Source organism: Asterias amurensis, chromosome 6, assembly GCF_032118995.1.
Source record: "Asterias amurensis chromosome 6, ASM3211899v1".
In the NCBI taxonomy this organism is placed as follows: Eukaryota; Metazoa; Echinodermata; class Asteroidea; order Forcipulatida; family Asteriidae; genus Asterias; species Asterias amurensis.
In genome coordinates this window covers 16,012,599-16,034,992 of record NC_092653.1, presented here as the reverse complement: position 1 = coordinate 16,034,992, position 22,394 = coordinate 16,012,599, and the positions used below count along the sequence as shown (strand labels likewise).

The 22,394-nt window shown below is 38.1% G+C and overlaps 3 protein-coding genes across 3 annotated transcripts in view; 1 reads left to right on the top strand and 2 right to left on the bottom strand.

Moving 5' to 3' along the window:
* Positions 1–21,396, top strand: part of LOC139938916 (DNA repair protein RAD51 homolog 4-like) — a 155,628-nt gene extending 134,232 nt beyond the window's left edge. The window contains exon 11 of the transcript XR_011786233.1: positions 19,886–21,396. The gene's annotated coding sequence lies outside the window, so the exon portion shown is untranslated. The remainder of the gene's footprint in view (positions 1–19,885) is intronic.
* LOC139938251 (fibrinogen-like protein A) lies at positions 13,506–14,558 on the bottom strand. Its single transcript, XM_071933664.1, has one exon. The coding sequence runs from the start codon at positions 14,556–14,558 to the stop codon at positions 13,506–13,508; it is 1,053 nt and encodes a 350-aa protein (XP_071789765.1).
* Positions 15,986–17,044, bottom strand: LOC139938250 (ficolin-2-like). The gene has a single exon (XM_071933663.1). It carries the CDS (start codon positions 17,042–17,044, stop codon positions 15,986–15,988), a length of 1,059 nt encoding a protein of 352 aa, XP_071789764.1.
* Positions 21,397–22,394: the final 998 nt, after the last annotated feature.

Sequence of the window (22,394 nt, the reverse complement as noted above, 5' to 3'; positions counted from 1 at the left end):
CGGGTCGTTATCGGATCCGCACTTAAATAAAACTTGACACTAACTCTTGCCGACTCAAGTTGAAGTCACTAAGCGGACTTGAGGCTGAGTGGCGAGGTTCGTTTGGGAGGCAATATACCGCCCGATTATAAAAGATGGTAAACCTCTCTGTCAAGATACACACAGTTCGTCAAATAATACACAGTTCCACAAGAGATTTATGCGTGGTTTAATGTGTTTTAGTTGTCAACCTCTTCAGTATCCAATAAACATGAGTTAATGTGGTTTAATTGTCAACCTCTGCAGTAAAAAATGAACAAATGTGGTTTAATTGTCAACCTCTGCAGTAAAAAATGAACAAATGTGGTTTAATTGTCAACCTCTGCAGTAAACAATAAACAATGAGTAAATGTGGTTTAATTGTCAACCTCTGCAGTAAACAATAAACATGAGTAATGTGGTTTAATTGTCAACCTCTGCAGTAAACAATAAACATGAGTAATGTGGTTTAATTGTCAACCTCTTCAGTAAACCTTAAACAATGAGTAAATGTGGTTTAATTGTCAACCTCTGCAGTAAACAATAAGCATGAGTTAATGTGGTTTGATTGTCAACTTCAGCAGTGAACAATAAACAATGAACAACATGCATCAGTCAATGTGGTTTTAAGTGTCAACCTCTGCAGTATCCACCACAATCAATGATCAATACAGAACTACAGAACATTAAATAATAAAGTACCAGTTACTTGCAAAAGACACATACGTTCTACTGAACTATTACCCGTGATTCTCGCGCCTAAGCAGCACCAGCTTTCGCCTAGTCAACCTCCTAAATAAAGGTCAAAACGCCACGCGTTAACAAGCACGCGCCGCAGCAGTGCCAAACACGCATCCGGTATAAGGCACAAAAACGTCAACCACGCCGCCGGTAAACCACAAAACAGCAGTCAACCGCACCGCAATATCGACCACCATAGGTACAGCAGCACAAAGCAATCACCTACACGAGTCCCGCAGCCGCCACAGTTGAGGAGAAGTGGACTAGCACAAAGCACAGTCTTCCCTGCTTCAACTCACGTGTACCCCCTGAGACATTAATTCACACAGATACCCTGAACCACAGTCCTGCTAGTCACAACCACAAAACTAAAGTTGGCTAACTCAGCGACAGACTGCTACCAAAAAGATCGACAAGCACTCAGCTTCCGTCAATCCTCTCACACAGAGATATTCTCATGATCAACAGCACAAAGCTTCAGTTAATCAGTGAAACCTAGAATTGGCTGCATATAACTTGCAATAAATCACGCACGCTAGCGCAGATTGCACAACAAATAACACTTGGGTAATAATCAGAGTCAAGAACGTACCTGTTTCTTCCTTGAATGCTCGCTGCCGACTGACGATGCACGCATGGTCCCAGAAGTACCAGCGTGCCCGGCAAGCCAACGCATGCGCAGATCGTGCATAAGCTCACGCATGCTCATAACCAAATAATTTATAACATACACCCGGCACTGTCCGTCACAATATACAATTTGGTGATTCTGTTTTAGTTCACTGTGAATGTATCACAGCAAGAGGCTAACTAAGTATGGTCAGACAAAAAATTCAACCCCATAAGAAATATAATAAGGACATAGGAAAGACCAAACACAGAGCCATGGTGAAACTTACCCTCCCTCCATTTTGGGGGGTTGATTGATTAACATCTTTGAAAGGTTAACTGTTAGTTTTTTGTACAGTAAACAACTATTTGTGCTTGCTGAAAGTACAGGGGGGAAAAGTAAGGAAATTAAAACACATGCAAATTATTGAGTTGAAATATTTTCAAACATCTGTTTGAAAATATTTGCATTTGGCGACATCAGACTCATTTTCACAGAGTGGGTCACAAATACAAGTTGCACAAGTATGCAAATTACAATTGATGGATAGATTAATGTAATCTACATGCAGTGAATGTTATTTATTTGAAGGAATCTTGTTGTTGAATTTAAGTTTTTTTTACATCAGAGAATGTATGTTCATACGTTTGTCTCTCTTTGGGTTAAACAATCCAAATCTTTTCTGTATTATGTTGTATGGACACTTATAGGCCGGGGGCACCATGTGATTGTTATTTATTTTAAGGAATCTTGTTGTTGAATTGAAACTTTTTTATATTGGAAGAATGTATGTTCATACGTATGTCTCACATTGGGTTAAACCATTTCTACCTCCATGGTTAAACAATCCAATTTGTTTCTGTATTATGTTGTATTGTATGGACACTTAGGCCTGGGTGACCATGATGGTACATTATACAATGTTGCACGCTGTGATGGGGTCCACCCTTACAAAAAAGTCCCATGGGATTCCCATGGGATTCCCATGGGATCTCATGGGATCCCATGGGAACTCCATGGGATTCTGATTTTTACCCATGGTATCCCATCGATAAGACCATGGGATCCCATGGGGTCCCATGTGAAGACCATTGGAACCCCATGGGATTCTGATTTGTTCCCATGGTGTCCCATGGTGTCTCATCAATAAGACCATGGGACCCCATGGGGTCCCATGTGAAGACCATGGGGTCTCATGTAAGACCATAGGAACCCCATGGGATTCTGATTTGTTCGCATGGTGTCCCATGGTGTCTCATCGATAAGACCATGAGACCCCATGGGGTCCCATTTGAAGACCATGGGGTCCCATGTAAGACCATAGGAACCCCATGGGATTCTGATTTGTTCTCGTTGGTCACAGTTGTTCCCATGGGGTTCCCATGGGAAAACCATGGGTTTATGATTTGTTCCCATTGAGTCATCAGGGTTACTATTGGGTCCCATGGGTATACCATGGGGTATGAAGCGTTCCATTGGGGTTAATGGGACCCCATGGGATCCTCCATGGGATCCTACATGGGACCCCATGGATCCCCCATGGGATCCTACATATAGGCCGTACGATTTCAACTTATAAGATCTTATAAGATTTTGTTAAGAGAGTCAGAATTATATAAGAATCCTATTATAGACCTGAAATAAAAAAATTGTTTTATCAAGTAAGAATTTTGCAATTTTTAAAAGAAGTTTCAGAGAAAAACATCTTGCTCATTTCTTACTTTAAAGAAACAGTAAGAAACCATTTCTTACTTTACAGCAAGAAACAGTAACAAACCATTAATTTGTGACTTTATAAATAAACAACAGTAAGAAACCATTTCTTACTTCTTCATTTCTAAACCATTTCTTACTTCAGTAAGAATCTGTTGATAAACATTTGTTGGTTTCCCTCAAGGCTGGCAGGAAGTGTAACTTGATGCTGTCTTCCTGTGTGTGGGGGGGAGTTTGAATTCTAACTGACACTCATATAGTCATTCATACTGCAAGCTGCTTGCACACACATTATTGTGTGTTGGTTTTTACACCAAAATGGAAGATATACTTGTTATTCAGTGGGAATGAAACATTACAGAAGGATCAACAAGCATGTCTACAACATGGACATCAACAGTAGCCAGACAGAGATACACATGGTGAGCTGTTTTCTGTAATTTTCTAAATGTATAAGTTTTAGTCAGAGAAGCTTGTGTCACTTTATGGAGGTACCTCCATGGTACATGGTACAACCAAATGGAGCATAGCTCCAGGTTTATAACCGTAGTGAACAACAGTGTACAGTGTTTTATTTCTATTAGTTGTGAAATCAATGGGTCAATATTTTTGTTTTCAGATGCAACAGTTTTATTGATGGTCTGTCAGTTCACGTGGCTCCAAGCCCCAAAACTATAACATGCCGTGTGATGATTGCAAGATTGGTTACTCCTGGTGCGAGTGTAATTATTTCCGAGTCAAGATTCTCAACCATGGCTGAACTCTTGTCAGGATTCTCAGAAGCACACATCAGAAGTTTCACCAAAAGTTAATTTAAAAAGAAATGTCTTTGTTAAAAAAATAGAAAAATAATGTATTTTGCAAACAAAATGTGTTACTTCAAGCATCTTCAAGCATCTTCAAGTCGGTTGTTTCAACAATGTGCTTGTTTACTCAAATCAAGGTGTGTACACAGTGACATATTTGGTTTCTTTTAATTCAACTCTATGTTTCTTGGCTTGCTCAAAGATCTTAGGAAATTAAAATGCAATTGTTCAGTAGGTACAATGTATAACCCCCTCTGTCTTCAATTACTGTAAATTTGTTGTTGAAAGTTTATTTTTGCACACTTCAATGGTAGTGACAAACAGATAAAACAAATGTTTGTTTTGTGATATGTTTATGTCAGACTAATTATGATTGCAAATAATTTCTTTGTGATGTTAAACTTTATATTACATTGAATACCTGTGTTTGGTTTCCAAATTCCGGTTGCAATGTGCTCATGAACATTTTACATTATTCTGAGTGCATGTTAACTTAATACACGAAAGATTTTCTTCCATTTTTTTAATACCATCTTCATTGCATAATCAGTTGATATTTTACACACAAAATGTTTGTTTATAGGGAAGACTGTGTGAAGAACTGTAGGTAAATAATGAGACAAAATTTAGCCGTAAATAATGTATTCAATGTATGCACCATCTTGAGAAAAAGGTCCCTCCAGCAATCAGTTTCTGCTGAATATCCATTTAAAGATTTATTTGACACAATTATCGTAGTATCAGACACATGTTTAAGTACAATTTATTTTCTCTATTTGAGTGTCTTGTAGCCAGTCCATGTACATGAAAACTACTATTTTTATTCGTTGTAAGCACAATTGTATGCAAAATAAATTTGACGCTTCATTCTTAGTGCAGCCTTTCAAGTTGAAATTTTGTTTGGTCTTAAATCTGTTTAAGATTTGATTTGGTTTGCTTTCGGCTCATCTAGCTCTGAGCAAGGAGCTATCAATGACATTTTAATAACACTTTTAATTTAAAATAATATTTATTTACTCTCATAACGTTCAGATTTCTTTTGTGAACACTACTTAAAGGTTCTTATAATATTCTTATAAGATTCTTATAAGACTGCTCTTAGCAGCTCAATACAGGTTCTTATAAAATTTTAATAAGATTCTTATAATATAAGATTCTTATGAGAGTATTTCGTACAGGCCGTGGACCCCATGGGATCCTCAATGGGACCCAAGTGGGATCCAATGGGAACCTCCATGGGATCCCATGGGATCCTACATGGGACTCCATGGGATCCTACATGGGACCCCATGGTATCCTACATGGGATCCCATGGGATCCTACATGGGACCCCATGGGATCCTACATGGGACCCCATGGGATCCTACATGGGACCCCATGGGATCCTACATGGGACCCCATCGGACCCTACATGGAATCCCATGGGACCCCATGGGATCCTACATGGGACCCCATGGAATCCCATATGGGACCCCATGGGATCCCATATGGGACCCCATGGGATCCTACATGAGACCCCATGGGACCATACATGGGACCCCATGGGATTCTACATGGGACCCCATGGGATCCTACATGGGACCCCATGGGATCCTACATGGGACCCATGGGGTTCCTCCATGGGATCCTATACGGGACCCCATGGGATCCTACATGGGATCCCATGGGGTTCCTACATGGGATCCCATGGGGTTCCTTCATGGGATCCCATGGGGTTCCTTCATGGGATCCCATGGGGTCCCCATACGATTTCCCATGGGATACCCATACAATTTCCCATGACAATTCACCATGGGTTTCCCATGCCCAATTCACCATGGGAATCCCATGGGAAAATTTCCCATGGGATTCTCATGGGACATTTCTGTAAGGGCATGGTGTTTTGTACACCTGAGGGAGGAAATGGCACCTGAGGCGAAACCAAGGGTGCCATTTTCCCCCCGAGGGTGCAACATTTGTTTTGTTATACCTTGGTAACATAAATATTCCTCTTCTCGAAGTTCTGTTGTTATCTTCAAACATTATTCATTCTTTAAGAAGCAGACAACTGTTCCTTGGCGGGTGTTTCATACACAGCGCTGGAAATCGAAACGATCAAGGTGATGTACACCGGGGGTGTACATCACTTTTCATGTTATCAGCCCTCCGAGCTGTGCATTTGGCGTAATGCGCATCCTCAGCCATGGTACATGCGTTTTTGTTGCACGTCAAGTGATTGGTTCTCGACCAATCAAACTTCACAGTTTGTTACCGAGGTATAACAATAACATTTAGCAACAATTGGCAGTCCTCTGGTTCATACCCTAGTTATGATACATCTGTGCCTTATTCTCAGTATTTTTGTGTTGTGCTGCTTTTGTGGGGTTAGTAGTCTTGATCAGCTGAATCCTGAAGCTAGAAGATTGCAAGAGAATAGCACCCTCTGCCTCCACAGCTTTTCACTCATCACCTGTCTGTTTTTACTTTGCTGCTCATAGACTACCTATGTTGACAACAGGGGTGGAAATTGGTCCAGGGGAACCAAAACCCTCTTGATCTTTTACCATGTTGAGGCTCCCTTATAATGAGGTTCTGCTTCCTTATTGAAAAGAATTTTAATGTTCTTTATGTGTAAGTCTATAACTCCTTGTTGTGATTTACGAGGGCTGGACTTGGATTAGGAGTCTGGTCAGATTGAGGGATGTGTGGAAGAGGAATCACTGAAAAATACCTAGGCATGATGTAGAGTCAGAATGAATAGTAGAGACAGAAATAAGCAGGCAGAACGACAAGAAGAATTAACATGACTGGTATGAGTTTATTATTTTATTTCATCACATGGTGGTTGTGAACTAGCCTGAATTACAAACAACAAAATGAATTTGATTCTGGCTGATGGGACTGCACTAATGGTAAACTGTTGATGCTGATCATTGAATGAGAATACTAAACTAATCTGAGTGTTACTAGATTGGATGTTAGTTACAGGTACAATGTTCAGATTGTCATTTGAGGAAGAAGGTTTTTAGAGGGGAATATCTATTGTTATAAAACTTGGATGATCACCGTTTTTTAAGTTGTCTTCAAACCAGCTTGTTTTGTTGGTAAGCTCTGTACTAAAACCCAAATTCTTGTTTTCATGAATGGATTGTTGACCATGCAGAGCATGCATTGAATAAGGTTTACCAGCATGCTATTTTTGTGCATTTTTTAAAACTACTCTTTGGTGCAGTTAATAAGTTAAGATTTAAAACACAGATGACATGCGAATGAGTTACCACTTGGTTATATGAAAATTTGTCCAGTTTCTTTTTTGCTGCAGAAGAAAACTCAATCATCAGCTGAGAATGTTTTAACAAGTGGCAAGAGCAAATAACATGAACTGCAAGTGAGAGATGTAACAGTATTGAGAAGTACTCCATGCTGAGACAAAGTTACTCTCAAACAACAGTGTGGAGGTAATCAAGACTAGAATAATTGTATTGGAGTTTGTAACAGAGAGATGTTTACTACAACCCCAATTCCATTCAAGTGTTGCATCTATCTGCTGTACATCTGTAGTTGTCTACTGCGGTACAGGATTGCATCGCTTACATGCAAGTAAAAAGCTGACCGTAAAACATGAACCCAATCTGACGTGGTAACTAATTAAATCTGATAGGCTTATAAAGTGTCTTCACTGAATTTGAAGTGAGTTTGGTCTCACGTATGGCAACCAATTAAGGTTCCAAGGACTTTGTTTCTATTGACGTCAGAAGCCAGGAAGGAAAAAATAAAACTAACAAAATTAGTTTGAAACAGACCTTAAAACACGATTCAAGTTTGAGTAAGGTAGCTAATTAAAGCCATTATAATTTAACCCTTCAGAGACTATGGCTGCCACAAGCCCCTTGCACCCAAATGCCTAAAGTGGCTGCAAACAGCCATTACATTTGAGCCACTTCAATTCACACAGAGTTGTTAAGGATATGAGTAGCAATGATATTTTTTATGTCAAGTTTGCACCCCAATTTTTAAAATCAAAATAACTTTTCTGTTTATGTTATTTTTGTTGAAGTTTCTCTTGAAACAATTTGATTCAATAAATGAAATGTGTTAGCAATATCTGGGCATTTTGCAATGACCATACAGCAATTAATGGTTTCTAAAAGGCTCAAAATTGTTAATGAAGACAGTTTTCTCATCTATTTGGAAGCGAATGTAGCCTTACACAAACAATTAGGTTTCCAATTACTGTGCTGTTATTGTTATTAGTAGCCAGTAAAGCTAGAAGAGAATTTGCAGTCGAATCAATGATTAGATTGCCTCTTCAAATAAACAATTGAAAGCTAACCTTAAAAGTTGGGACTCCAGCCTTGTTTTTAGATGGGTGTTACTGTTACTTTTGTCTAAAGTTGACCAGTATTGAAGCCTTTAAACTTTAAATAAGTGGAGCCTCACACTCTATGGCAATCAATTAGGACTACGGTGACTGTGTCATTGTTGGCAATAGCCAGCAAGGCTAGTGGTGAAGTTAATTGTCATAGAAAAAGAGTTGAAAACCGACCTTAACACACGAATTTAGCCTGGGCAGGTATCCAATTAAAGCTGATTTTCCATAAAAAAGTAAGATCCATATTGATTTTGGAACCAACTGGAGCCTCGCATTTTTATGGCAATCAATTAGGTCACCAAAAACTGTGTCGTTCGGGCTGTAGCCAGTGAAGCTAGTGGTGAAGTTGTCTTAGAAAAAGAGTTTAAAACTGACCTTAAAACACGAATTGAGTCTGAGCAGGTACCTAATTAAAGCCAGTATTCTTTAAAGAAGTAACTTTTCTCATTGATTTTGAAGCAAGTGTAGCCATCTCACACATGGCATGCAAATTAACGTTGGTATTGATGTCAGTTTTTTGAGCTTATTGAATAACGTTTTGTGTGCGTGATGTCTTTTGCCATATTTTAAGAGTCCATACTTTATGACAGTCTTGATAACAAATTACATCTAATATATTCACACAAATAAAAATTACTTAAATGAATACCAAACTGCATTTCAAAGCAATATTAAAATCAGAAAAGGTGGATCGTGTGTGTTTCTTTGTGTGTGTTTCTCTGGGTGAGGGGGTCCCCCAGCTGGTTGCACCATGTTTTATAGCATTGCTGCTGTAGCCGAGTTGGATGGTGTTTTTTGTTGCTCATTAATCTCATGTGTATTCATAATCGTAATCTTCCATAGTTGTTTTTACTTTCATTCTCTTTGCAAATGAGAATCTAGTTTTGCGAGCATAGGTCAAGTGTTTACATAACATGTAGCCGGGGCATTTTTGGTTCAAAGCTGGAATATAAAGTTGTCATTCATTTATAACCCAAGCCTTCACAAAACTATAACAAAAAAAATTTCCAACTTGATTTCAATAATCTTATGGTATGATGCTCTTATACTTTCCACAGGCAGTGATGACCTGTTGAATGGATGGGACAACCTAAGCAGACAGTTCTTTAACATTTGAGATATCCTTGTTACTTTGGATAGACACTGGGAGACTGCACATGACGTGGACTCTTCCATGGTGAGTTTCTTCAATTATTAACTCTCCTGATTTACAGTAGGAGTAATTAGAGGATTGCACTTTCTTTGTCCAGATAGGGGAGACAGTTGTATAACCTGCACTACAATTCATCCAATATCTCTTTAGTCAGTGAAAATACTGGAATTTAGCTATTTTTGTAAAGTTTGTCAATTAACAATTTGTCAAGGAGAAATGTCATGGAATCTTGTTGAACCCACCAATGATGATACATAACATTATACAGTTGTTGCACGCTGTGATGGGGAAAATGGCGCCCGAGGCAAAGCCGAGGGTGCCAATTCCCCTCGAGGGTGTACAAAACCCATGGACCCCAGTCACCTTGGCAACAATTGTTTTGTTATACCTTTGTTTAATTGTTATTCCTCTTTTCAAAGTTCTGTTGTCATCTTCAAACATTATTACGATGGACTATTCATTGTTTTATAAGCAGACGAACAAGAAACAATTCCCTCGAACCCGCGGTTGTTTTGAAACCAGCGGTGGAAATCGACCAACGCTGGGAACGGTCAAGTTGATGTACACTGGTGTACATCACCTTTCATGTTACCCGGCCAGTCGAGCTATGTAACATGCGTTTTTGTTGCGCGTCACGTGATTGGTTCTCGACCAATCAAACTTCACAGTTTGTAACCAAGGTATAACAGATAGTAATGGCAGTCTTTCGGTTTATATTCTAGGTAACTTTCTTCCCCTCATGATACATACATGTTCCTTGTTCTCAGTAAATGTTGATTATGCTGTCTCTGTGGGGTTTAGTGGTCTTGATCTGTCAAAGCTAGTAGGATGCAAGAGAAGAGCGCCCTCTGCCTCCAGAGCTTGGTACTCATTACCTGTTTTAACTCTTCATGTTCATAGACTTTCTATGTGGTGGGGAAATTGGTCAAAGGAATTAGACCCTAACAAGTGTGCATAAAATTTTATATAACAATTTCTGTATCACCCCAAACAGGTTTGTTTTTTTTTTGGGGGGGGGGGTGAATCTAGGTCTGATCAAGGACATTCGCTAAGTGAAATACTGCCTGTTTGATTATGCACATTGGTGGAAGGGCACTGTGGGAAGGAAATGGAAAAAATGTTTGTACTGTTTTGGGTCGAAGTGTTCCCCCATTTGGAATGTCATCATAGTTCCTGATGCTATGTGGGGCTAGGGCCATGAAGCAACGGGAGTTCAGCGGATCAGCACGATTTATGGAGCCCATTTTCGGACAGGTTCGTTCATCCATATATTGAATTACAAGTGGAAATACTTGTTTGTGTTAAGTACCAATGTTGTCTGCAAGTTGTAGGTGAAAACCACAACATTTGACATCTTGTAAAAACCTTTATCGTGGTTGGAGGATAGGGAGCTGTTAGCTTGATGAACTTCCATAGTCGGTTAGATGTTCATCTTCATAATCAAATGGAGCAAACTCTGGCATTGCTGACAATGGTTCTCCACTGGTCTCATAGGGTGCGTTCAGACACGGTACTACATTGTAAAGTTGGTTTAAATCATGGTTCAACTCGATTGAGTTCAACTCAGTGTGTCTGAATGGATCTAAAGTTAGTCCGAATCGAGTTCAACCCACAAAAGATAAACCGTCCAGGGAGGGGGTTTATCTTTAGACCGTTTCGGGTTTATCTTTTAACACTGTGTGTGGACAGAATAAAAAAGATCACATCCGGTTAAACTCACAACAGGCAACCCATTGACCTCCGTAATCATTACGTAAACACACGGTGACCAATGAACAGGACAATAAACAGGATGTTAGAGTTACGGGGTCGTGTTTTGTTTGACCTCTTAAAACCAAAGATAAATCGGATCAGGTTTAACTCAGTGCTGTCTGAACGCAAAGGGGTTTTATTTTTATGATCACCCCCTACTGCTCGTAAAAGTTAAACCGGTTCGGGTCTAACTTAGTACGCTGTCTGAACATACCCTTAGTCCATGACTAGTAGGTCATGGGGATTAATGCCAGAGTCCAACTTTAGGATGTCTACGAGACACCCTCTTGATCTTTTACCATGTTGAGGCTCCCAATCGTAAAGAGGTTATACGCGTCCATTTTGATAAGAATTGCAATGTTTTGTATGTCTAAAGCCCGGTTCAGACTTCCTGCAAATGTGAATGCGTTACGAATGTTGACGTCACAGCCCTGTTCACTGTGAATTTTGGGCAACCGTTGAGCCTTATAGTTCAACTGATGTGACTTATTTGTTGCGAATTTTTGGCCTAACTAATTTTATCTTAATTGCATTCACAGGAAGTATGAACCAGATTTAGTCTAGTTGTGATTGAGGAGAGCTGGGCTTGGAGTAGGAGTGTGGTCAGGTTTAGGGATGTATGGAGGAGAAATCACTAAAAAAGACCTAGGCATGATGTAGACTGAGAATGAATTGTAGAGACAGAAATAAGCAGGCAGAATGACAAGTAAGATTAACATGACTGGTATGAGCTGATTGTTTTATTTCCTCACATGGTGGCTGTGAAATAGCCTGAATTACAAACAACAAACTGAATTTGATTCTGGTTGATGGGACTGCACTAATGGTAAACTGTTGATGCTGATCATTTAATGAGAATACTAAACTAATCTGAGTGTTACTAGATTGGATGTTAGTTACAGGTACAATGTTCAGATTGTCGTTTGAGGATGAAGGTTTTTAGAGGGGAATATCTATTGTTATAAAACTTGGATGATCACCGTTTTTTAAGTTGTCTTCGAAACCAGCTTGTTTTGTTGATAAGCTCTGTACTAAAACCCAAATTCTTGTTTTCATGAATGGATTGTTGACCATGCAGAGCATGCATTGAATAAGGTTTACCAGCATGTTATTTTTGTGCGTTTTTTTTAAACTACTCTTTGGTGCAGTTAAAAAGTTAAGACTTAAAACACAAATAAAACTTACTATTTGAGTTGCAAACATTTCCAAAATACAGCAACAGATGTTTGTTGTGAAAATTCATATTGCGTTAGGACTTTCTTACTTCATTTGAAGTTTTTATAATATATGATTATATTGCTGTATTAATTCAAAAACAGTAAGTCCTTTCAATAACAATGTAGTATATCAGAAATCAGCTGAATAATATCTAACATAGTTTAAAATATTTGTCATATTTAGTTGAAAATTTGTATGGACTTACCTAATATAAACTTTCAAAAACGCCCTAAGGGTCATAACAGTGTTACTTGGTTCACATCAAAAACAGCCTAATTTCCAAGATCTAGAAAACAAATTGAATTAAAAACAAACCAAATGTCTTGTTCAAAGCCAATATTACAAATTGTTGCCAAATCTATATACTTTGAACTAGTATTGGTAATTGATAACTATTTTGCTTGAGTATCTCCTTGTAAATTGGGAAAATACAAACTTCCTTCTATTTATACACATCCAAGACTACGTTTACTTTTCTTCAGATGAATTTCTACAATCTATTTACATTTGATTTAATTGAATGCTTGACGTGCCTCTTGCTGTTGGCTTTTGTGAACTACAATGATCTGTACAGCCTAATGAACTTGAAGGAGCGTTGTTTGACCAGCATGAATGCTAAACTGCAGTAATTGAATTGCTCATTTTGAAAGATGAATGCTGATGCAAAAAGGGCAATCATTTTCAAACGAAATCGAAGATGCTTGATATTAAATTGAGTGAATTCTTACTGAAAGTGGTAAGTCAAAGCAATCAAAAACATTTAACTTTGCCGATACCAGCAAAACCACACAGATCTACAAATCACCATTGATATCTAGCCTACAGCCTACTTTTTGTTTTAAAGGGTTTTTCTTTTGGTAATCATTACCTTGAATTAAAAAGATTTGCAAAATTCGCTTAAGGTGCATTAAACTAATGAGGTGCTCAAAAAGTCTCTTCATGTGCGGTCTGCTGTTTTCAATAACAACATACAATCTCAAAATACAACTCATCAAACTTCTAGAAGGGTGGTTGAGAGCAGTTTGTATTTTAAAGGGTTAAACAGAATATTAGTATAACAAACTATTTAATGTTGTTTTTTTGTTCAAGAATTTGCTTCCCAATCTTTTTTCCAGTGCTCTATAGTGTAATAGTTAAAAAAAATTAGAGGCGCATTTTCATTGAACATGTTTTGACCGATTTGTATCCTGTCACCCAATAAAACCAACTGATACCATCCTCACTGGTAGATTCATATGGATAGTACATACCATTTAAATTAGCTTCATAACAACCATTAAACCACCATCCTCCTTTGCAAGTTGCAGCACATTGAACACTGTCCCACATATCATTATCCTTGTCTTTGGTGCTGAACATCATTCCATTGTGGTATTGAAGTGAATCTCCTGCTGTGCTGCTCGCCTTGTAGGAGCCAATCTCAAGTCTAAAGCTGTCCCCATCAATCTTGAAGTGTCCATATTCAGCAAAGGATTCTTCTCCATCCCATCTGACTATCTCAATCTTCAGCTTCCATGGTCCTGCAGACTCAGTCAGGGTACGTAGGTTGTCATTTCCAAGCCAGAATTCACCAGATTTGTCACCAAAGCCATTCTGGTAGTCAACCCAGTTACGGTAGAAATCAACACTGCCATCTTGACGCCTCTGAATGACCATCCAGCCCTCACCTTCAGTGTCCATGTCACAGTAAACTTGCAGGCCATCATTGAATCCAGCAGGGAATATTGTGTAGATACCACTCACATGACCTGCTTCGAGAAGCTCCTGGCAACTGCTGTGTTGGGGCCCAGAGGAGATGGTTGTATCAGGCTGTGTAGGGAGTGCTTGGTCAGGTACAGAGAGGTGAGGTGTTTCTACATCAGCATCAAAGTACACACTACCATAGTGTGTAATGAAGTCATCAGGATACTGAGCCCTGGTAGCATTGTTGAGCTCACACAGATGATCTTCTATGTTGTAATTGACTGAGTGGCACTGAGGATCAGCATGGCAGTAACTCACACAGAGGACATGAGACCAACTTACTCTCACTTGATATGAAAGTTGAAGTAGTTTTCTATTTTCTGCGGATAGAAACTCTCTCATCTTTGTTTTACAGGCAGCTGCATCAGAAGCTGTTGATAGTTTGGTGTTTAAAATGATCAGTGTAAGAGTGATAGCTGCATGTAGCATCAGGAGTTGTGTTAAAGAAGCCATCATACATTGTATGTATAGCCAGTCTTGGTTGATGTAGATTTGCTTCCAATATCTCAAAAATAGAAGGCTGACTCTTCACCGGCTGATTGTATGGAATATAGGCTGATGTGGGATGCTGTCATTGGTTGTCGCTTGTCACATGTTGTAGTAAAAGCACAAGCAGGAGTGATATGGTTGGTTGGCTTGCTATTTTGTCTTCACCTCTTGTGTCAAATTCAATTACTGAAAGCACCACCAGAAGTAATATTGTTAGTAGGCTTGCTGTTTTGTCTTCACCATGTGCGTGAAATTCAATTACTTAATAAATTCCAATTAAGTTAAATACAAGGCAATAGTGTATAAATCCACGGACAGTGCAAACAATGCTAGAGGTCAGATTACAACAGAAAAACTACTGCGGGTTGAAAATAATTTAATTAGTTTGCCATTTTTTGGTATGATTAAATTTCCTTCAAGCAGCTTAAATATGACTCTTCCTTGTGGATATAACCACCATAAGAAGTTCACAAGAAATTTGTCAACCTGATGTGAGTGTGTTCTTTGCATTGGTGTATTGAGCACTACATGTACATCAAGACCAATGCAAATTAATATTTGCAGCCTCGTTGCACGTTTACTGAAACTATAAGTTGTCATTTCTAAAGATGTTCACTCTTGCGTGGAAAAAAGGGACAAAAATAGCTGTAGTTATTAAATTAACTTGCATTTCACCTTGAAAGCTCTGTGTACATGTCATCAAAGCCCAAGCCCATTTCAAGGTATGGAAAAGGCAAGGCATTACTAGTTTGAGTGGCACAGTTTCATGGAACAGTGTTTGACCCATTTACTTGTAATCACCAGAATAGATTAATGCATACCATCATATCTGGTGGTTTTGATATGGACAATTTATATTAGAACAATATCATGCCTTCAACCAGCATCATCCTTTGTACTGCACATCACAGTTCTGGTACTGCCCCATCCCATTGATGATTATTGTCCTTGCCCACGGTGCTGAATATCATTCCATCATGGTAATCAATTTCATTGCTTTTCGTGTTCATAAAACTGTCTTTGTTTGTAAACACATGTGTTAAACTAAAAATACATTTTGGGGTTGAACAAAGAAAAATTGGCTAGAGTTGGATCTCAACCAATGACATCCAGATTAATGTGCTGGCGCTCTTATCCAGACTTTATTGGTTTGAGTCCCACTCCACAAAAAAAAAACATTTGAACATTTACCCAGTCAGTTTCCCTTGTGGATTATAATATACTGATATACTTAAATAACAACATACAAATATTAATAGTTCTGTAAAAAATAAGGTAATTTGGATACAAAAGGGTTAAACTCAACTGCAGGTTCAGAAAATGTTTTACACTTTTTTATCAAGAATTAGCTTCCCAATCTTTTTTCAGTGCTCTAACTGTGTAAAATCTTATCAAATTGAGAGGCGCATTTTCATTGAACATGTTTTGACTGATTTGTATTCTCTTCCCTGATCAGACCACCGTTTAGCATCCGGGTTGTTTGATTCATATGGATAATACATACCATTTAAATTAGAATGATAACAACCATTATACCACCATCCTCCTTTAGCAGCTACAGCACAGTTTGAACTGCCTGACTGATCATTATCCTTGTCCTTGGTGCTGAACATCATTCCATTGTGGTATACAAGTGCATCACCTGCTGTGCTGCTCGCCTTGTAGGAGCCAATCTCAAGTCTAAAGTTGTCTCCATCAATCTTGAAGTGTCCATATTCAGCAAAGGATTCTTCTTCGTCCCATCCGACCATCTCAACCTTCAGCTTCCATGGTCCTGCACACTCAGTCAGGGTACGTAGGTTGTCATTTCCAAGCCAGAATTCACCAGATTTGTCACCAAAGCCAAACTGGTAGTCAATCCAGTTACGATAGAAATCAACACTGCCATCTTGACACCTCTGAATGACAATCCAGCCCTCACCATCAGTGTCCATGTCGCAGTAAACTTGCAGGCCACCGTTAAATCCAGCAGGGAATATTGTGTAGATACCACTCACATGACCTGCCTCGAGAAGCTCCTGGCAACCGCTGTTTTGAGGCTCAGAGAAGGTGGTTGTATCAGGCTGTGTAGGGAGTGCTTGGTCAGGTACAGAGAGGTGGGGTGTTTCTACATCAGCATCAAAGTACACACTACCATAGTGTGTAATGAAGTCATCAGGATACTGAGCCCTGGTAGCATTGTTGAGCTCACACAGATGATCTTCTATGTTGTAATTGACTGAGTGACACTGAGGATCAGCATGGCAGTAACTCACACAGAGGACATGAGACCAAGTAACTTTTGATTGATAGGAAAGTTGAAGTAATTTTCTGTTTTCTGCAGATAGAAACTCTCTCATGTTTGTCTTACATGCAGTTGCATCAGAAGCTGTTGTTTGATTGATGTTTAAAATGATCAGTGTAAGAGTGATAGCTGCATGTAGCATCAGGAGTTTTGTTAAAGAAGCCATCATACATTGCATGTAGATTCAATCTTGTTTGATGTGGATTTTCTGAACCAATATCTCAAACTGAAAAAGCTGACTCTTCACTGACTTTATAAGGCATGGAGACTCTGTGAAGATGCTGTAATTGGTTGTTCCTGCTCACATGCTCTTAGAACGCCAGCTTAAGTGATATGATTGGTTGGCTGATTGTATCAATCAATAACTGTTAATAGTTCAACTTTAATTAAAAAGTGGCCTTATTAAAACTACCCGACAGCAGTGTTAATTAAATCCATGGAGTAGGAACAATGCCAATTTTTTTTTAAGAGCACTCCTATTGTAAAGATAATCAGGTTTCACTAGGCATTTACATGTGTGGGCGAGTATTGCTATTATTAATCTTTGACCAAGCAGTCCCTTTAAATGTTCAATGTTTAAAGGGATGCTGCAGTGAATTCAAATAAAACAGTTAATTTTGCTGTCATTTATTTCTGATATATGTATTGAATATCATAAAAAATGTGTTTTAATTATTCCCGACATATCTGACTTGCGTAATTAGTGAATAAGTCATGCCCCCCTTTTTGTGGATTGTTACCGCCCCTACCATCGACGTCACGTCGGGAATTCAAACATATCATCGGCAAAAAGAGTCTGATCCCTAACTACACGCGCCTAGGTACCAGGCCACACAGTGCACACGTCTCTATATGCACACAGCCAGGGGGCCTGACGGCTCGGGTTACCGACATGACGTCAGGTTTATGCAAATGAAGGCTCCCTTTTAGAGGCGGGGTGGGTTCCCCTAATCTCTTGAAAACCATTTTTAAAATACTTGTGCATTTAATAAAAAATATAAAAAAATATTTTACGTTTAAAAAGTCATGTTTAATCGTTTAAATGAATTGAAAAAAACACTGCAGCCACCCTTTAAATGACTGTCAAAAATAGTTCAATTTTTTTTATAATTCTTTAGATTGGGTATTTAAGTCAAATTATTCCATAATTTTTGACCAGGCACAACATGCGATTGAATTTAATCGATGTTGGATTTTGATCGGGATAAAGAATATTACTTTTGTTTTACCCTAAGTACTTTCCGGAGTTCTGCAGGTACCACAACGATTATGTAGATGTTGAATTTGGGGATAAAGAATATGAACACGAGATTCGTTTTGAGGTGTAGGTAGTGGCCAGTGTTCTCCCTTAACAGTGGACGGTGGCCACATGCCAGTTAAAACAATGAACAACCAGTCAAATTTCACTCCTAGTTGTCCAACTGGCTAGTTTAGTGTAAGAAAGCATTCTTGTTTCATTTGAAATGAGGACTTACTAGTGATAAACTGACAGACTCTATAGTGAAATGACAAGTTAAATGGTTCTTCTGGCCAGTTAAAAGTTAGTGTAAACCCTGCTGGTATTACTTATTTTGCAAGGAAAGTTTAAGGAAAATTAAGTTTGATTTCCATGAGGTTTTAAGCTAAAAATCACAAATCTGTATCAAAATACTACAGTGTGTGAGCTTTACGTTAAAGGCAGTGGACACTATTGGTAATTGTCAAAGACTAGCCTTCACAGTTGGTGTATCTCAACATATGCATAAAATAACAAACCTGTGAAACTTGAGCTCAATCGGTCATCAAACTTGCGAGATAATAATGAAAGAAAAAACACCCTCGTAACACGAAGTTGTGTGCGTTTAGATGGTTGATTTCGAGACCTCAAGTTCTAAATCTGAGGTCTCGAAATCAAATTCGTGGAAAATTACTTCTTTCTCGAAAACTATGGCACTTCAGAGGGAGCCGTTTCTCACAATATTTTATACTATCAACCTCTCCCCTTGTTACCAATTAAGTTTTTTTTCTAATAATTATTTTGAGTAATTACCAATAGTGTCCACTGCCTTTAAGTGTACTGAGCATGCAACAATCATCTTCAGTGAAATCAATAACCGTGACCTACATGTGAGATACGGGAAATTAAAAAAAAAAATGCTTTCTAAAGATGTTCACACTTGACTGGAAAGGGGCACTAAATAACCTAGCTAGCTGTAGTTTTTTTAATTGAAAAGGATGTGTATAGAAATATACATTTTGTTATGTTTTTGATAGGAATATGGTCAAGGCTAGGATGCAGTATAGTAAAGCAAAACATTACTCATGTGTACCAATAACGGGGGATTATTTGTTAAGCAAAGTTTTTACTTCAATAACACTTATAACCATAAGACAAGCTAAATGCAAGCTACCCTCCCCTATGGTTCTTGTACTTTGTATAAAGAGGCAAATCCATTGTGAACTTCCGGCCCCCCTATATATGTAGTGTCTTTTTGGTTCTCAGTTGGTTTTTCTCAAAAAATTACTTTTGAAAAAGTTCTGACGTCCATCATATCGAAGGTGGGATTTTTATTCATGAGGTGTGAAAAGGGATTAATTATTTCAATATTTATATATCAATGTTTAAAATTGTGTGTTATCTTTACAACACTTAATCACCAAGGACGATTTTATGTTGTTGCCAAAAGTAAACCAAAACTGTTTATACCAAAACAAAACAGATACAAATGATACTATCAGTTTAAGACAAAACAGTCTTCATCCAACAGATTCACCGTTTACACAGATTGCAATAAAACTAAGAGCTACTAGCACATTTGCCGTCTCTGCCCGTACTCATTCCAAGGGTCACACATATTATTATGTTAAACACACTGAAATGAATATAAAAACTGTAATTTTAGAAAGTTATTTAATAAGGGGAAAATCAACCAAAGTAGACCTATCTTTTGGATAGAATATTATTATAGACAGTGACTTAAAACAACTATAACCTATTTTTTGTTTCCTTGTATTACTCAATATGCAGCACAACGTCCCTTATTCGATGTCACGAGAGATTGGAGACGTCAAGGAGATGGAGAAGAACATGAAGTGGTTTTAAAGGAGATCTGTCTGTCATTCTCAACAGTTGTCTAAAAGTTATTAGAATTTGAGATATCGAAATCAAGCATCTGAAAGCAAACAACTTTGTGTGACAAGGGTGTTTTTTCCTTTCATTATTATCTCGCAACTTCGACGACCGATTGAGCTCAAATTTTTACAGGTTTGTTATTTTATGCATATGTTGAGATACACCAAGTAAGAAGAGTGGTCTTTGACAATTACCAATAGTGTCCAGTGTCTTTAATTAGCTAATGAAATTAAACTAAGGGCCCTTGGTGTGGCCAACTTTTTAACACTGAATAGCTCGCTTATAAATTGGTTACACAACTGTAAGTTAGAAAACCCACAAATCAAAAACAAGTCTGTCATGTCTGGGGGGCCTTATCCCTTAAATTTACTGCTCCTATAATTTAACTACAACAAATCATTTCAACTAAATTAAATAAAATGGAAACAATTGTCTCCAAATGTTTTGTGAAACTCGTTGAAATGTTTCAAGGACAAACTTTGTGATTGCCATTACATTTCATCTTCTGACAGCTAAATTAAGCTAATATCTTCATGATTGTTGTTTTAAAACAATTCTTGATAATGTTTATGTTTTAATTCGTTTGTGTGTTTTGTGGTGGGTGATGGGGTTGGGGCCCTGGAGTCGATTTCACAAAGAGTTAGGACTCGTCTTATCTCGAGACTCGTCCTAACTTAGGATTAATCTTAAGGTCTGCATGCTACAGTGCAGGGTTGGGACTCGTCAGTGGCTATACTGAACAATAGCAAAGTCAATAAACTGTAGGGGCCTATATACTTTGCTGCGATAAATAAAATATTTATAAATGAAAATAAAGTTAATTAAAAGTGCATTTAAATTAATGTATTTTGACTTGTCTGTTTTATATGAAAGTGTTTGTTTTGTTTTGTTTTGTTTTGATATGGGAGGTTTAATAAAGTTTGACAAAAACGATACAATTCGCCTTTTGATCGGAACCGAGGAGTTCACGATCGACAAATAAATAATGAAAGACGAAAGTATTTACTGAAATCGTATTTATGGTGTCAATTCCAACAAACAGTCACTGGTTTTAATGACCAAAAAAGGAAATCGTGGCCGATTTTACCGTTTATTTCATTATAAAACATGTGGTTTCTTACATGTTAACCAATGTCTGATGAATTTGTTTCTGTTTTGTTTCCGCTAAAAGAAAAGAATGAAATATATTTCGGCACTAAACCGTCGTCGTGTGCATCTTATCAGCAACCCATCGCCGAATTCCGGGAGGGCGCTGTGAGCGCAGCTATAGCTTGAGCTGGCCGCGTGTATATTCAGGAAATTCAGGAAAAAAAGAATGCATGCAGATAAATTTCGGGTCTCCCCTCCTTTCTGTTTTTAATTATCTGCCTTTATCATTCATATTTTTTTATATATACAAATTTGAAGACAACAAAAATTATCAATGACCGAACTCAAAGGGAGAACTTGTCTGTCTCGGGGAAATATACAAAAACATTATGCTTAATTTTTTTTTCCCCTGCATGTTGACTTTTACGTTAATTTTTGTAGTTATTATCTTCAAATTCTATACATTGCATCCGTCCTTCATTATTATATTCATCGATATTTGTTTTCTAGTGTATGCTTAAATTGTTATTGTCGACATGAAAATAAATGTTCATTAAATTGAATTGAATTGAATTGAATTGAATTATTCGGCCGCATTGTTGAGTAATTTGACCACCGTAATTAAATACCGCATCATCCAGACCATAATAACAGCAACTAAAAAAACCTTGCACTCACCCCAGAGTAAATGTACCCTTCATATTGTATAAAAGACAACATTTTATTCCATAATCTGATAGCCCATACCTCTGGGCACACTTCACATTTGGAGGAAGCTAAATCGGTCCACTAACTTTACCTAATTAGCCGCTTTCTACACACAACGTTAACCGTATAGCACAGAGACCGCTGACGCAAAGTAAATGCACCATTCATGTTGCATAAAAAGCGGAATTTTATTCCATAATCTGAAAGCTCATATACCTCTGGCCAGACTTCATTTCGGAGGAAGCTAATTCGGTCCACTATCTAGTATACAATTAGCCAGTGGAATACACGCCTTGTTCTACCATACGTGTCACTTCAGAGCGAGCCGTTTCTCACGATGTTTTATACGTGATCAACATCTCTTCCTTGCTCATTTTCAAGTAAGTTTTTATGCTATGAAATATTTTGAGTAATTACCAATTTTGTGTACTAAGTTAACCGCTCTATGAAATTAACCCCGCCCCCTGGATTAAGTTACATACTGCGTCATTTTCAGAGCTCACCAATCATAACACAGAAAGTAAAAGCCCGCGAAGTTTCCATTGATTGCTACTACTACGAGATAGCAGTGATTAAAGACCAGCGCTTTTAAGATCCAGTTTCTTTG